Source organism: Pistacia vera, unplaced genomic scaffold (genome assembly GCF_008641045.1).
Source record: "Pistacia vera cultivar Batoury unplaced genomic scaffold, PisVer_v2 Contig317, whole genome shotgun sequence".
In the NCBI taxonomy this organism is placed as follows: Eukaryota; Viridiplantae; Streptophyta; class Magnoliopsida; order Sapindales; family Anacardiaceae; genus Pistacia; species Pistacia vera.
Genome location: NW_022196132.1, coordinates 1,855,708 through 1,872,786, shown reverse-complemented (window position 1 = coordinate 1,872,786; position 17,079 = coordinate 1,855,708). Strand labels below are relative to the sequence as shown.

Sequence of the window (17,079 nt, the reverse complement as noted above, 5' to 3'; positions counted from 1 at the left end):
CCAAATTTGATGGATGGCCGTTCACTAGAAAAAAATTATAAAAAAATTCAGACGCGCGTTATACGTAGGCCGGTACAGAATTTCGGTGCAAGTTTTTCGGTGTCCCTAGTGTTATTGATATTTGCCGTCACTTACCTTCTCTTCTCCACTTTGCTGTGTCTCTTCACCATTATTTGTGTCGACCAATGCTGTGTCTCTATCAACATGATTTCTCTCACTGCTACCACCATGGCTGGTGTTGCTACAACTAGTGGCGTAGGCGTTTCATCACTTTTGACTTTGAAGCTATCATCAACTCTCTTGTTCTCCGCAGCCGCTAGGATGATGGTTATCGTGAACGAGATCCAGCCTTCACAACTTGCAGAAGAGCAACGTCATGCAACAAATTTGTTCAAGCAGCTCCAGAGACAAATACAAACTGTCCTTACTCTAAGGGTTCCCAGTGAAGACGATGTGAAAGAAGCAATGGAGAAAGTTTTGGTGCTTGACCAAGCATACCCACTTCTCTTTCTAGGTAAAATGATAGAGATTAGAGAAGTTCCCTAAAACATTTGAGCCTGCTGTTTGGTGGCCTTCAAATCACTCCCAGACAAACAACAAAGTATATAAAAGAGAGCAAAGCAGCATGAATACAGAGAAAAATGGATGGAGTGAAGATCTTGAAGAGGAAATGAGAGAGATTATTGAAGTGTTGAAGAGGAAAACCGCTAACCGAACTAAAAATTCGGTTCGGTTAGTAATCGGTTTAAGATAGGAACCGGACCGGTTTCAGTTTGCAATTTCCATTAAACTAAAAATTGGTTCGGTTAGTAAAATAGACAATCCGATTCGGTTAACCGGATTTCCACACCCCGGCTACCTAGTTGAAAAATGTGGAGGTTCACAAACATTTTCCTAAATTTCACTAATAACTAAGAGTAGTACTACACGTAAAGTTTTCTCACAAAGAAATGAATATAAAATGAGGTGATGTTACCCTTTAAATGACATATCAATTAATGAGTTAGACTTTTATATTTACTCTCATTTATATATTATTTTATCTCTCTGTGTTTTATGTATGTTTATTAGTATTTCTGTTTCATATTGTCAGGTCTTTGTATGGTATTACACAGAAAATTGTTCGTGATATTTTGGAGATGTTGAATTACTTGTCTTCCGAAGTTGATAACAATAACTTGATTGCAATTGAGCCAAGCATTGACTACATAATTAAATATTTACTAGGTCTTGATAATTATCCATTGATGGCCAGAAATGATAATCATAGGATAGGTATTTGGGGAATGGGTGGTGTCGGCAAGACGACTATAGCTGAAGCTGTATACAACAAAATTTGGCCTATGTTTGAAGCTTCTTACTTTGCTTTAAATGTTAGGGAGAAATCCAGCAATCAGAATACATTAACTCTCTTGCGACAAGAACTTCTTTCGACACTAATAAATGACCGGCATTCAAATATGACTTTCACTTACCATGCAAAAAGGAGGCTTGGCAGTCAAAAAGTTCTCATAATTTTTAATGATGTTACATGTTTTAGTCAAATAGAATTTTTGATTGGGGATCTTAATTGTTTGGGTCGAGGAAGTTATATTATTATTACAAAAAGAAATAAACAAGTGCTTAGAAACTATGGAGTGCATGAACGTTATATATACAAGATTGAGGGATTATCTCATTGTGGAGCTCTTCAACTTTTTAGTAGGCATGCATTTGGACAAAATCATCCCCAAAAGGGCTATGGTGCGTTGTCAGATAGGGTGGTTGAGTATGCTAAAGGCATTCCATTAGCTCTTAAAGTTTTGGGCTGCTTTTTACTTGACAAATCAAAAGAAGTTTGGGTAAGTGCAATAAGTAAACTAGAAATAATTCCTCATGAGGATATTCAGAAGGTGTTAAAAGTAAGTTATGATAGACTAGACGATACAGAGAAGAACATATTTTTAGATATTGTATGTTTCTTGAAATGGGAAAACAAAGATTTTGCAACAGAATTCCTGGACGCTTGTGGCTTCTATGCAAAACTTGGGATAAGTGTTCTCATTGACATATGTCTTGTAACCATATCAAATGATAACAAGATAATGATACATGATTTACTTCAAGAAATGGGTTGGGAAATAGTCCGACAAGAATGTACGAAAGATCCCGATGAACGTAGTCGTTTATGGTATCACGAAGATATCAATAGTGTACTAGAAGAAAATACTGTAAAAGGCATTATTTAGGCATTATTTAACTTTTGACTTCTGATTTATGCATATGAGATCTAAGAAAACGTCAGCATTGAGAATTATGTTTCCAGTTATCCCATGTGTTAGCTTAGGCGATGGATGGTTGGACAAAATATATTATCAATCTGAGCTAGGCTTTAGCCATCACTACTGATATATGCTCTTAAATATCTGCGGCTAATTAAATATTATCTTTTTGTTTGATCATCAGGGGACTAAAGCTATTGAAGGCATATGTTTAGACATGTCTAAAGAAAAAGAGATCAAATACTTACAACCAGGTGCCTTAGCATTGATGCGCAAGCTGAGATTCTTTAAACTACATAACCCACAATACGAAGAGAATAATATTAATAAAGTGCATGTTTCCGAAGACCTTAATTCTATTTCCACTGAGTTACGATACCTCTGTTGGCATGGATGTCCGTTGAAATCATTGCAATCAAATTTTCGTCCAAGAAACCTCATCGCACTTGACATGCCTCATAGCAATATTGAACAACTATACCCTGGTGGTGTCCAGGTAATATATATGTACATTGATATGCTAGCTAATTATTCTGTTTAAATTTCTCACCATCAAAAACAATAAATTGTGTCAGTAATTTTTTATTTCTTGCTTGCAGCTCCATATGTTGAAACATATTGATCTCAGTTACTCCAAGAATCTAAGAATTCAAGATCTTTCGTTGGCTCCAAATCTTGAGAGTTTGATTTTAGAAGGTTGTATGAATTTGTTTAAGATTTCCTCATCTATTCGGTGTCTTAATAAGCTTGTCATCCTAAATCTAAGCCATTGCAAAAATGTTTGTAGTCTGCCAGTGGGCATTCGCTTGGAATCTCTTAAAAAGGCTATCTTTTCTTGTTGCTCAAAGTTCAAGATATTTGATCCAGAGATCTCATCTAACTTAGAAGAGTTATTTTTAGATGAAACTACAATAGAGGAGTGGCCCACATCAATAGAGAATCTATCGAAACTAGTTAGGTTGAATCTTAAAAATTGCGCAATGCTTGAGAATCTCCCAATTAATATCTGTAAGTTGAAATCTCTTGAACATCTCATTCTGTCAGGATGTTCAAAACTTGATGGATTGCCTGACAACATAGGAAATTTGGAAGCTTTAAAGGTGCTTAAAGCTGAGAGAATTAGAAAAATGGTAGTACCATCATCCATTGTACATTTGAGACGTTTGATGGAACTAAATTTGACCAACTGTCATATCAGGGAATTACCCGACGATCTTGGTAAGTTATCCTCACTAGAAAGTCTACTTCTTGGCAGAAACTTTTTTGAGAGCATTCCAACAAGCATCATAAACCTTTCTAAGTTATCTTATCTTGACTTAAGCTTTTGTGAGAGACTTAAATCCTTACCAAAACTTCCTCATGAATTAGAAGGTATTGATGCACACAATTGTACATCATTAAAAGAAGTATCAAATTTACCTTACCTTTTATGTGATCTTGAATGCTTGGATGCACACGGTTGGACAGCAGAGGAAGTATCATCAAGTTTATCAACAAGATTTCCCAAAACTGACTTGAGAAACGTGAGAGTCAACTTTAGCAATTGCTACAGGATGGATCAAAATGTACTCGAAGAAGTTGTGGAAGATGCTATGCTGGAAATCCAACCTAGCAAAATATCAATGGGGATCCGCTCTAAGGTGATCTTACTCTCTCTTTTTCATATGATACGAATTTCTTTAGAAAAAAAGGAAGTGATATGTTAAAAGAAATATTAGAAAACTCTTTTTTTTTTTTTTTTACTCTTATTCTCTGTTATGCCTCAAAAGTCAAGCCTATGTCAGCACAATTAATGTCTCTCTGTACCAGCTGCCAAACCCATATCTCCAAGATATTCTCACCAACTTTATCTCATTTCAAAGAGATGAATGGACGAGAGCCTTCCATGTGTCAAGGCAGCTTGCAAAACACTCATTGCATTGAGTGCAAATGTGAATAAATGGGCATTTCTCTTCCCGAAGAAGGGAGGCTGGTGACTGGGCTGAGATTTAGCTTCAATTCTTTCTGGTGGCTGGGCTGAGATTTAGCTTCAATTCTTTCTTTCTGTAAAAACACTGTATTTCTTCATCTTTGTATGCCTTACAGGCAAATTCATAGAAATAGTGAGAGATCAAATAAAATAACAGTGGATGTAGGAGTCGCTTGTTACATCCGAACCACTATAAAAACCCCTCTTGCCAATCTTTTAGTTATATTTTCTGCAAAATATATAATCTCAGCTCCATATTCAAATCTCATGGATCCATCGCGTGTGATTTCTAGGTCCGCTTAGCGCTTCTCATGTGCGAGTCGTTGGCGTCCAAAATCAAGCGTCAACATTCTCAGTCTTTCAAAGTTTTAATAATGTTAGTAATATCTTCTTCTTCTTCTTCTTCTTTTGGATACAGGGATATCTTCCACACCTGAGTGCTTGTATCTGTTTTTCTGGAATTGAAATTCCCAATTGGTTCAACTTTCAAAGTGAGGGATCTTCTGTAACTCTCTTAGAAGCCTCAGTGCCGTACGGTAGTAAAATTTGTGGTTTTGCTGTGTGCGCTATTGTAGAGTTTCAAAACTATCATAACGAGGGGCAAGGTTTGGTGGTTGGCCATCACTACAGGTTGAGACGCGGCTCTAACTACAGGTTGAGACGCGGCTCTAACACTAATAATTGGACTGCACCTGGTGCTTTAAAGAGTTGGGACTATGGCACTGGACCTGAATTCGTGGACTCGCATCACGTTTTCCTGGGTTTTGATTTTCGTCCACAGTTACCAGAAAATAGGCCTTACCCCAGTGCTTTAGTTACTACCATCCAATTTTATGTTGAGGATTTGAATGCCAAACGCACAGGTTGTTGTAACGTGAAAAAGTGTGGGGCATATTTTATTTATGAAGGGCAAAGGAGTCCAATTAAAGTGACATCTCCATTTGATAGGAAGGTTGATAAAAAGAAAGAGAAAGAGAAGGAGAAGGAGAAAGAGGAAACACACAGCAAGAGATTGAAAATTTCAAATTCCTTTAAAGGCAAATCCAGCTCAAGGTAAGTAATAAAACGCCTCATATTATGGTATCTTACATATTATGTCCCTATATGTTTGGTTAATTTTTATGACTTAAATTTTAGTTTTATATTGGTAAGTTCACTGTCTCGACCTAGTACATCATTTTCTTATTCAAGTCTTATGCTTATGATTTATTCTAAATGTGTTTCTTTTGGGTCTCACTACATCCTGTGCGTTTGTGGTCAGCTTACTACTACTTGTGGCTTACAATTTGGTCCAAAGATGATTTTGGAAAATATTTTTTACTTCTATCATACTACTGGAATTCATATGTCCACAGACTCATATGTCTCCTTCAATGCACATTTACTTTCTTATCACTGAAATACGTCTCTTATATCCTGTGATGACGGGGAATGTCTTTAGGCGAAATTTTCTCCATAGTAGTAGACTCATCAAACTTTAATTCAGTCATCAAGCCTAGCCCATGGACAATGAATCTTATGCATCAATCATACACCCTAAACCTCATCTCTTTTGGCAAGACGTCTGCCTTTAAAACCTTCATCGACAACATAATGGGCTAGAACTCATTATCTTTTTAGTGGTGCATACAGAAATTACAAGTATAATTTTTAGTTAAATAAACCATGTTTATTGCCAACACCACGACCGGAAAGGCCGATAATTCACAAATCTGGCCTTTTTCGGCCAGATCCACAGTGGATCTGGTCGGAAAAGGCCTACCTGGTCGTTTGTGACGACCAAATAAATGGCCGTTATTGACCAACAATGACGGCCATATTTTTGGCCGTCGGACTTTTGCGGCCGTTGACGGCCACATCTGGCCTTAAATTTGGTCTTTTCCGTCAAATCTGACAGGTATGTGTCGTAATGCAATTTTTCGGTCAGATTTCGTCGGTGGTGGCCAGAATCTGGCACTGCGGGTGGTGGGGGTGTTTTTGTCATTTCACAAAATTTTTATATATTGGGGTGTTTAGTTAAATTAGCAAACTTTTGGGGTTTTTTTGAAAATTTTACCTCGTAATACTCAACTATTCAACTACCCAATATTATTCTCAAAATCCTATCCAAAATAATAAACCAAACAGACCCTAAAATATTTATCCAATTTCAACTCAAATCAGTAAACAAGAGTAACCTCATCAATGAAAAGTAAATAAATAACCCAAATGGATGTGAGTTTGTGGTTGAAAAATCTCTAATCTGGTTGCATTCGTAGTCACTTCACCAATTTCTCCTCCTCTTTTCATCATGTCGTGACTCAAGTCAAAAAGAGTTTGGGAAAGTGCAATAAAGAAACTAGGAGTGGTAATGATGAGACCTCCACAATGCTTGTCTACGGTAGGAAAAACAAGGGACTGAGTAGACGATTTGGGCAGGGTTTGTGAGCATAGGACAGTCCCGAATTGCATGTTATTGCGTGTGAGGCATTTGACAGGTGGCAACTAAAGATTGGGTTATGGGGAAACTCTGTTAGAGTGAGAGGTTAGCAACATAAAAAGGGTGGACAAAGAATGTCATGGGTATCAAAAAAGTAAAAAGGGGAATTTTGGTTGGGAGGGGCTGGCCCTCAAAGTCCAGCTGGGTTATCTCATTTTCTTTCTCTTTGTTTACTGTTTTGTTCTGGTTATTTGTTCTCGTTGCTGTTTAATTTTGTTGATAGAATTACTAGTTGTATTGGGTGTTTGCTATCAATATATATATTGAAGTATTTTTTTGAATCGATTGCTGTTTCTTGTCTGTGATCTGGTGTTTGTGGTTTGTGGTGTTGTGGAATTCTGAAGATCTGGTGTTACTAGTTTTCTAGACAGCTTGTTTTTGAAGGTGGTCTCTAACAACTTCAAAGAGAAATTTTTGATTGACATAAAAAATGAGTTGTTGAATGATAGAAGAACTACTTCCAATGATGAGAATGTCATCTACATAAATCAACAAATAGATTTGAATCGAGCCTCTATTGGCAATAAACGAGTTGACAAAGCCCCAAGTTAGTAGAGCATGTTTCAGCTTATCAAACCAGGCTCTCGAGCCTACTTGAGACCATAAAGAGTCTTTTGGAATTTGCAAACATGTGTAGGATATGTACAGTCCACAAAATCTTCCGGTTGGGTGCATAAAGACCAATTCTTGCAAATCCCCATGCAAAAAGGCATTGTTGATGACTATTTGTTGAATATCCCAAGCTTTAGAAACTGCTACAGTAAAAAAACTCTAATAGTGTAAGCCTTGACCATAGGATTGAAAGTATCAAAGATTCTAAACCAGGAGTTGTTGAAACCTCTTTGCTACCAAACGAGTTTTATACTTCTATAAAGATCCATCAACATAATATTTTATTTGAAAAACCCACTTATTATCAACTACATTCAGTTGATATAGATGACAGTTGACCAAAATTAGAGACATTATTCTCTTGAGCAGCTAATACAGAAGAATCGAATGTTGATATAGAAGAGACAGGTGTTTTAGAGATATAAGGAACTGATGTGACTGATTTGTTTTGTAGATGTACGGGAGCAAAAGTAAATTGAGGCTCAGAAGAAATGTTACTTGTATGTGGTACACTGGCATGTGCAAAGGGAAATTCTTGTTCATTAACACTGCACCCTTAGCTATAAAAACTCTTCTAAAGAGATGCAAACACAAATATCCATTGTAACAAGAGCTATAGCCACTAAATGTGCACTTATTATGAAAATTGAACTTATGTTTGTTATATGTTTGTTATAGGGTCTCAAATAAGGGAAACAAGTGCAGTTAAAAACCTTTAACATATCAAGATTGGGAGCAGTGTGATATAATGCTTCATAAGGAGATAAGTAATTAAGAAGAGGAGTAAATAACCTGTTAATAAGGTGAACTGCAGTGTGAAATGCATTCCACCAGTATTGGAGTGGCATGGATGCTTGGGACAGAAGTGTAAGACCTATTTCAACAATGTACTTGTGCTTCCTTTCAGCAGAACCATTTTGAGTATGTGTGTAGAGGAAAAAATATTTGGTAGCAATGCCTTTCTGCTCTAAATAAGGCAAAAGAGCTTTATTTTCCTCTCCATTATCAAATTGTAAGATTTTCACAGAAGTTTAAAACTGATTTTTAATCAAATTAACAAACTTGGGAAACACAACCTTCACATCACATTTATTATGAAGAGGATATATCCAAGTGTATTTGGTAAAAGCATCCATAAAAGTAACATAATACTTGTATACTATCCATCAATAGAAGCCACGGGAGAACGTCCCCGAACATCAAAATATACAATTTGAAAAGGTGCAGAAGTTTTATTCAATGAACTTGGAAATGAAACTTGGCAAAGTTTTCCAAATTGACAATTATCACAGAAGTTTAACTTGGAAACAACTTCATTATTACAATCATCAACATTTTTCAAAGTTTTAACAAGAACTTGATGACTAGGATGCTCAAGTCATTGGTGCCACAAAGTAGCTCTAGCTTTAATAGCTTCAATAATAACTGAGAAAGCTGTAGGATGAGAATTTTGAGACTTGACAGGAGATGCAGAAGAAACTTGGAGTTGATATAAGCCTCATTTGAGATGTTCCTTGCATTTGAACTTTCTGTGTGTCCTTGTCCTTAATCAAACAAGAGGTATCAAAAAATTCTACGACCACATGTTCTCGTTAGTAAATTTTGAGACACTTACTAAATTTTTTGTAATTGAGGGCACATGCAAAGCTTTACTAAGATGCAAAGTTCTACTAGTAATAGGTGAAACAAACTTAGATGAGCCAATATGCATTATATCAAGTGAATTGCCATTACCTACTGTGAGGCTTTGATTACCTTGATAAGTTGTCGGGAAAGGTCAGATCTTGAAGATTTACAGTTACATGATCGGTTGCTCCACTGTTAAAGTACCAAGACAAATCAGGTCCAATAGAAGAACTCGTTACAAAAGCTTGTGGGTTATTATTAGCTTTGGAAGAGGACTGAAAAACACTAGAAACTGCACTATTTTGCTGAGAGAGCTGCTGCTGAGCAGTTGGATTTTGAGAAACATCAGCAAACTGAGTGCATAACAGGAGTTGAACACCATGATTTTTTGAAGTTAAGGCAGAGGTCAATTGAACTTGTAGTTGTACAAATCTAGCAAAGTGACCAGAACTAGATCCACCACCAAGTTGTTGAGGGTTGAAATTTCCACCATGAGAAACTCCAATATTTTGACTTACACTTGGAACAAATTGTTGAGGTGTATGTGAACCTGAGTTTGCTGAGCAGTATTGACATTCTGATAAGAGCCACCTTGAGTATTTTATTGAAAATTGACATTGAACCTGTGATAGCAATTGAAAACTATATGGCCTGCCTTATTGCAAACTTGACACACAGGTTTGCCTTTGCCATAACTTTTACCTCTACCCCTTCCTTGACCATTGTAGTTATTTTTAGCATTGACTTGTGCAACAAGAGCTTCGAAAACAGACAATAGCAGAGAGAAATTTGCAAAATTGGAGTTTTGAGGATAAGATCCTAGTTGAGTTATATCACCAGTATTAATCAAATTTGCCAGTGGCAGAGTGCCAGTATGAAGGTCAATATTAGGTATGCTATTGGCTTTCTCAACTCGTGACTATTGGCTTTGTAGCAAGATTTGAGTTTCTTGTAAGGTCACTGTATCAATTCTAGATTCCAGATTGACTAAAACAAGATCAAAATCAGAACTAAGGCCTTATAAAATCAATAAAATCAATTCTCCATTAGTAACAATATGTCCAGCCAAAGCTAATGAATCTGCTGTCCTTCATCTTCATTATTCAATAACTTAATTTCAAAGTTCCTTTTTTAGTAGTGTACAACTTGTTCCGCAAATGCAAAATTTGGGATGTGGACTTAGTTATTATATGTTGTTCTAGGGTTGACCAAATTTCAGGAGAAATCGAACAACGAATTACATCTCTAAAAACAGCTTCAGTCAAAGAAGACAATAGGCAATTAACAAGTAATTGATCAATTTTCTGCCAGTGATGATACTAAGGGTTTTCACTAACAATTACCTTCTTAGATTTGTCAGTAGACACTTGCTCAGCAAATTACAAAAGACAAGGAATCATTCCAACAAGCTGCTTCCTAAATCCACAAATGCAAGCCTAGAAAGAGCCAGTGACCGCCGGAAGGGGTAATTAGATCGACTAAGTTTTACCGCTATCGGTTGAAGAATGTTGAATTTGATGAATTTTGAGTAGAAGTAACACAGAAAACTAATTTGAAGTGAAAGATAGGCTGTTATACGTTGTTAGAGATTTTATCTCCCTATGTGTCACAACTCACATGTACAGCCAGCTCCCCTTTAATATAAATAGGTTTTGAATCTCTTTTCCTTTAGAGTCTGCTTGCGAGTTTTGTTTCATAGGTTTTGGTTTTTAATTAGACTGATTTTAAGGTATTTAAAAATTATTATTTATCAAATTTTTTATGGACTAGTTTTGACTAGTTTAAAAATCCCCTAAAACTAGTGTAGTGTATTTTTGAGGGGTTTATAAAACACCCCAAATGGAGGTATTTTGGCTGGCTTAAAAATTTTATCTCAAAAAAACCCCTTCCCACTATTATTCATATACAATAATCCCTTTGCCGATTTAAAAATTTATTCAATCTTCAAGTTTTCAATGATTGTTACAATGTTTTTGAATCTTTTATCTTAGGCTTTCTACTCCTTCGTTAGAGATGTGAAGGTTTTTCTTTCTTTCTTCTTCATTTTCCCCTTCAACTTTTTGTTCTTTTAATCTGGTAAACTCCTCTACAGGTTGTATACAATTTAATTGCATTTCTTTACCAGTTGTTTTAGAAAATTAGGTAATTTTTCCTCTATTTGATTCTTTCTATTTGCGTTTAGGTGATTGATTGAATCCTTGTCAGTTTGTTAAATAAAGATTGTGTTTGATGGCTTTGCTTCACTGATTGAAAAAAAGAACAAAAAATTGTTTTTTAGAAATGTTGTTGCGGCTGTTATATTGATAATTTGCAAAGTCCAACATTGTGGCTGCATATTTATTCTCTTAAAATGACAGATTTTGAATGATTGTGTGATGAATTAAATAATATACAATGAAAGAATTTACAAATAAATTAAAATTGGAAGGAACTTTGATACTAATTATTGGTAATTGAAAAAAAAAAAACTCTCAAATATTGGTTGAAGTTGGGGTATTTTTATGGGTATATATGTAAATTTATCATTTTAAAAAACTATCAAAACCGCTCAAAAATAAACTCCCAAGCACAGGTTGAGTATTTTAAAAACAGCTACAAAAACCCTCAAAACCGCTATGATGGTTTATCCTTAAAACCACTACGATAGTTTACCCTCATAATCACTACCATAAAACTCTCAAGCAGACCCTTAGGTAGACCTCTCATGTTTGGGTCTTAGGCAGCCCAAACCTTCAACTACCCCAATATTTTATGGAAAATGATAGATTTACCGACTGGTGTGTATCGATTTTGTGCACCGACTGACGTGGCAAAATCCTGGCCATTGATTAATATTAACTGATAATAAATAAACGGTCAGGATTGTGCCACGTCATTCGGTGCACAAAATCGGTACACACCAATCGGTAACTGTAGCATTACTCATATTTTATATGGCATTCATTTTGGACCATGACTTATCTTAAGTCCATTTATTATTGATTTTTGTACTGGGCAAAATTATTTTTACCCCCAACATTAAGTAATTTATAATTTATAATATTTTAGGTTTAGTTATGATAATAAAATTATTTTTAAGAATAATTTTATTATTTATTATATTTATAATTACAAGTTAAAATATTTTTATATTTGTTTTAGATTAACTGATTATTCTTTTATTTGTATTTATTTATTTACTTATGCCAGGTGTATCAGGATATGCCAAAGGGCATAGGTGTCTAAGTAAATGGTCATACGTGTCATTTTATTCCTTCAGTAAAGGAGTAAACGATTTTTTTCCACCTGAGTAATGGTGTAACAACATTTTCTCACCTCAAAATTTTAAAATACTAATTTATTATTCAAATGTTAGATTTCTTGAAAAGTTTAGTTAAAAACAGTAATATTCACTATAATGACAAAAATACCCTTGTTTGAATTAAATTTTTATTTTTTATTATATTTCAGGTCAATAGAATCAATTATCCATTCCATCATCGTCTCTCCCATTGTCACAAAACCTCCATTATTCAAGCAAATCCACAAATCTACAAATCTACAAACCCCACAAATCGCTTTTCCTTCTTCTTCTGCTTCTCTCTTTTTCTACACCTCTTTTTGAACTATATCTCCTTTCATTATCAAACCCACTTTTTCTTGGCCCAGTTTCACTGAAGCCACTTCTTCTCTCTGGATCAAAGAGTAGACCAGTGTTGACCCCAGAACTCCTTGCGCTGAAATATAACTTCGAGAATAACTCATCAAATCACCACCTTCTTTTGACCAGAAAAGCTCACCACCCCTGAAGCTACAAAGAGACCTGAACCTTGACACAGTACCCATATAATAAAAACAATAATGCTATGGACACCGGGATTTTTGCACCGAAATATTGTACCGGCCTACGTATAACACACTTCTGATTTTTTTAACATTTTTTTTTCGAGTGAACGGCCGTCCATCAAATTTGGATGGTCGTTCACTCACATGGACGCCCGTCCATATTATATGGACGGGGGTCCATATATCAGGGACGGGCGTCCCCATTTAATGGACGCCCGTCCATAAGTAAAATGAAATAATTTTTTTTTTTTAATAAAAATTAGGGACGGCCGTTCATCCGTTATGGACGGCCGTCCCTTAATTTTGGACGGGCATCCACAAATAAGGGACGCCCGTCCTTAACCAAAATATGAAAATAAAAAAAAAATTTGGGGATGATCGTCCATAAATTTTGGACGGCCGTCCCTTACGTTTGGACGGTCGTCCATTAGGAATGGACGCCCGTCCCTTAAGTTTGGACGGGCGTCAATTCCTAATGGACGACCGTCCATACTTTAAAAAAAAAAAAAAAAAGCACTTTCTTCGCTCCACTCCATCCCTGTAACACCTCAAATCCGTTTTGCAGCAATCCTAATCCTCCCACTGAATTACAGCATAAACAAAACAAAAATACAGATGAAACAGACTACAAGAGACAGACTGAAGTTCACTGTAAGTTTAAAACATTTTCAACTAAGAAGAACAACTTTAAAGTCTTTGTCTTCCCATTTGCCCATAACTGCCAAAAGACAAGAAGAAGAAAGATACAGAGAGATTAAGAGAAAGTTGTGAACTTTATATTTATATATTTTTTATTATTTTGATGACGTTTATTCTTATGAGATTTTGTTCTTTCTGATCTTTATTTCGTAGAATTTGATTCTTATTCAGCTTTCATTTCAGAGAAAAAGTGTTTATTTGCATATCTATTTGGAGCTCTTCGCTTATGGGTTTTTCTTCTATTGGGGTAAGTTTTTCTGATTCTAATTATGGGTTCCTCCCACTGAATTACAGCATAAACAAAACAAAAATAACCTTTAGTGGATTTGAGGTGTTACAGGGATGGAGTGGAGCGAAGAAGAAGAAGATTTGTAATCATTTTTTTTAAGATTTGTAAAAGATTAATTTTGTTAAGGGACGGCTGTCCACAATTGGTGGACGGGCGTCCCTAAAGAATTTTTTTTTTTTCATATTTGGGTGAAGGATGAGCGTACATTATTTGTGGACGCCTGTCCAAAATTAATGGATGGACGGCCGTCCCTACAAATTTTTTTATTTTATTTTAATAGGGATGGGCGTCCATATTATATGGACGGCCGTCCCTTGAATATGGACGCCCGTCCATATAACATGGACGCCCATCCAAAATTAATGGACGGCCGTCCATAATAGATGGACGGCCATCCCTAAGCTTTTACAAATTTTTTTATTTTATTTTAATAGGGACGGGCGTCCATATTATATGGACGGCCGTCTCTCGCATATGGATGCCCGTCCATATAACATGGACGAGCGTCCATGTGAGTGAACGATCGTCCAAATTTGATGGACGGTCGTTCACTAGAAAAAAATTATAAAAAAATGGATTGATGCGTTACACGTAGATCGGTACAAAAATTTGGTGCTAATATTTCGGTGTCCGTAGTGTTATTGTAATAAAAAACCTATAAATCACTTTTCTCAACCAACAATTTTGCCACAATCTTTGTCCCTTTCTTTCTAAACAACTTGTGTCTCGATCTGGCCAATCACCAATCTTTAAGGCATCATGCCATCATCATCATCATCTGCTCATACAATTAAGACCATTTTATCTTAATCTTTTTTATTTTTCTTCCTATTTTTTTCCCGCATAATAGAGAAAAAGAAAAAAAAAATTCTATCAAGAAACACCACCATCAGAGATATAAAGCGGTGCACTGAAGACCCAAACCCACTATGAGGGCCAAGCAACCATGGAGAGAAGAAGAGAAGAAAGAAAGGAAAGAGAAGAGAAGATAAAAGAAAGGAAGAAGAAAAGAAGGAAAGGAAAGAAGAGGAGAAAGGAAGGAGTTGACGGGAAAGAAATGTTGATTTAGAGAAGAGAGAGGGAAGCTGGAAAAGTGTAAGGAAGAAGAGAGTGGAAAACAAAAAAGAATAATGTGAGGAGGAAAAAAAAAATTTAGTGTTTTTTTCATTGTTTTAAAAGCTAGACCGGAGGGCAATCTGCTCAGTTTCCGACCGGTTGGAGGCAATCTGCTCAGTTTCTGGCCGGTTGGATCGGTGACATCATCACACATCATGATGACATCAGCACATTTTAAAAAACTTGTTAATGCCTCTTCTTGGATGAGTTTCGCAACTTGAAGCTCATTGTAAATTATGATAAATAAAATATAAGGCTTGATACAACATTGAAATCATTGAAGAATGATGTTCAAGTTTTTGTATCATGAGAGTGAGTTAACCCTATTCATAGAGATTAGAGATGTTTGATTCTTAGGTGAAAGACCACAGTAACATTACATGTAAACTTTCTTCATTCTAAGTTTGTGTGGATTAATCTTATAAAGAAGTAAATAATAAAAGAATGGATGAGATGGCTGCTTATCCAACTTCACTAAGATATTAGTACTGAACTATTAAATCAAACTTGTGGGGGGTTTTCTGTCATTATACCTAGCAAGTTTGGCCGATCACTAAATTTTAATTTTATGAAGGCGTCAACCATTGTGAATGACTCCTAAATGAATGAATCAAGCATGAAGCAAATAATTGAAAAAAGAAACGACGTTGAAGCGAGTCATATCATAGCATTTGGATTTGATTTGGAGAGGAGTCTTCTAGAGGGGAGTCCTGTGCATGTGCTGACACAGAATTAGAGAGAGAGATAGAAATAGACAGAGAAGCGATCAAGCAAATCGGAGTATGGATACGACTAAAGAAGAAGAGAAAGTAGATGATGATCAGCGGCAACAACAACAACAAAAATTTGTTGTTAAAAAAATTCCAAAGGCAAAATCTTGTAAGGGATATCTCTATTACAATTCCGTTCTCAAATCTCATCATCACAACCCTCATTGCATCGGCATCCTTGTACTCTCCCTCAAGGTTACTAATTTCTTTTTCACGTTTCAACTTCCATTCTCCTTGCCTTCTTTTAACGTTTTCCAATTTGTTGCTAATGTGTTTTTACTTGGATCGTTGACGAATGGAGGAATGAAGCTGTAGTCATCCGGTCGTCATCGATTTCTGGCAAGGGAGGAAGGCGTCGTCGCGATTTCAGAGATTGGAGTTGCGATCGATTTCAGCAACGAATGGGTGCGATTTCAGCAAGAAATGATTACGATTTCAGCAAGATTGAGTTTTGATTTGTGTGGGATTTCAGATTTTCGCGATTTCATTCAAATTTTTTCAAAGGATTTTGCGCATAGAGAAAGAAGAAACTGTGAAATGGGAGAAAGTGAGACATTAGGGATTTTTTACCCTTTTTAGTGTTCGGCCGATTTTTCTTGCGGTTCGGTTGGACTGATAGTTTTGCACTGTTCACACAGTCCATTGTCGGGTTAAAACAGGTTATTAAGCAATACTCGATTTTATATTGACTCGAACCAGACACGTGACTGGTTTATGGTCCAACTGGTTGGACCGGCCGGTCTAGTCCAACTTTTAAAACAATAGTTTTTTTATAAAAAATTTAAAGATAAATTAACTTTTAAGTTAAATTGTAAAGGATATTTTTGTCACAATTCCGCCCTCACTTATAATTTTTTTTTATCATTTTGCCCTTTCTCACAACTTTAATTACTAACAGATTTATGTTTTGGATGGTAAACTGTTATTTTAAAAGTCTAAGGGTGGAAAAATGTCATTTAGCCATATTTTGGGTGGGAAAAAGTCGGTTACTCTTCACTAAACAGCAATAAGAGAAGTGTTCTTTAGACCCCATTTCTTTGTTCATCACCTTTAAAAGGATAAAATTAGGGAGAATAAATTTTCCCACCCAAGGTTTGGCAAAATGACACTTTCCCACCCTTCAAGTTTCAAAATGACACTTTCTCACCCCTTTTTAGATTCTATTATGTTTTCCGTTAATATTTTACTAGAAAGATAAAAATACCCTTAAATACTTAACTTTATAAAATTTTTATTATTTTTTAATTAGCAAAAAATTCAAATATTAAAAAAAATAGTTAGCCCCTCCTAAAAAATTAGGAGTATTGTTATAGAATTGTTTAAAGTTAAATGATCTTAATATTTATTTATTTATAATGTCATTAATATCACATCACTATTATTCAATAATCTACTAAATTTATAATATTTTTCATAATATAATGTCTTTTGTA

At 35.5% G+C, this 17,079-nt stretch overlaps 1 protein-coding gene across 1 annotated transcript; it reads left to right on the top strand.

Annotated features, from left to right (window-relative positions):
• The first annotated feature begins 228 nt into the window (after window positions 1–228).
• Window positions 229–5,629, top strand: LOC116136596 (disease resistance-like protein DSC1). Its single transcript, XM_031422268.1, has 8 exons — window positions 229–480; window positions 590–732; window positions 1,094–2,210; window positions 2,446–2,757; window positions 2,861–3,901; window positions 4,649–5,283; window positions 5,368–5,377; window positions 5,492–5,629. The coding sequence occupies exons 1-8, from the start codon at window positions 229–231 to the stop codon at window positions 5,627–5,629; spliced, it is 3,648 nt and encodes a 1,215-aa protein (XP_031278128.1).
• Window positions 5,630–17,079: the final 11,450 nt, after the last annotated feature.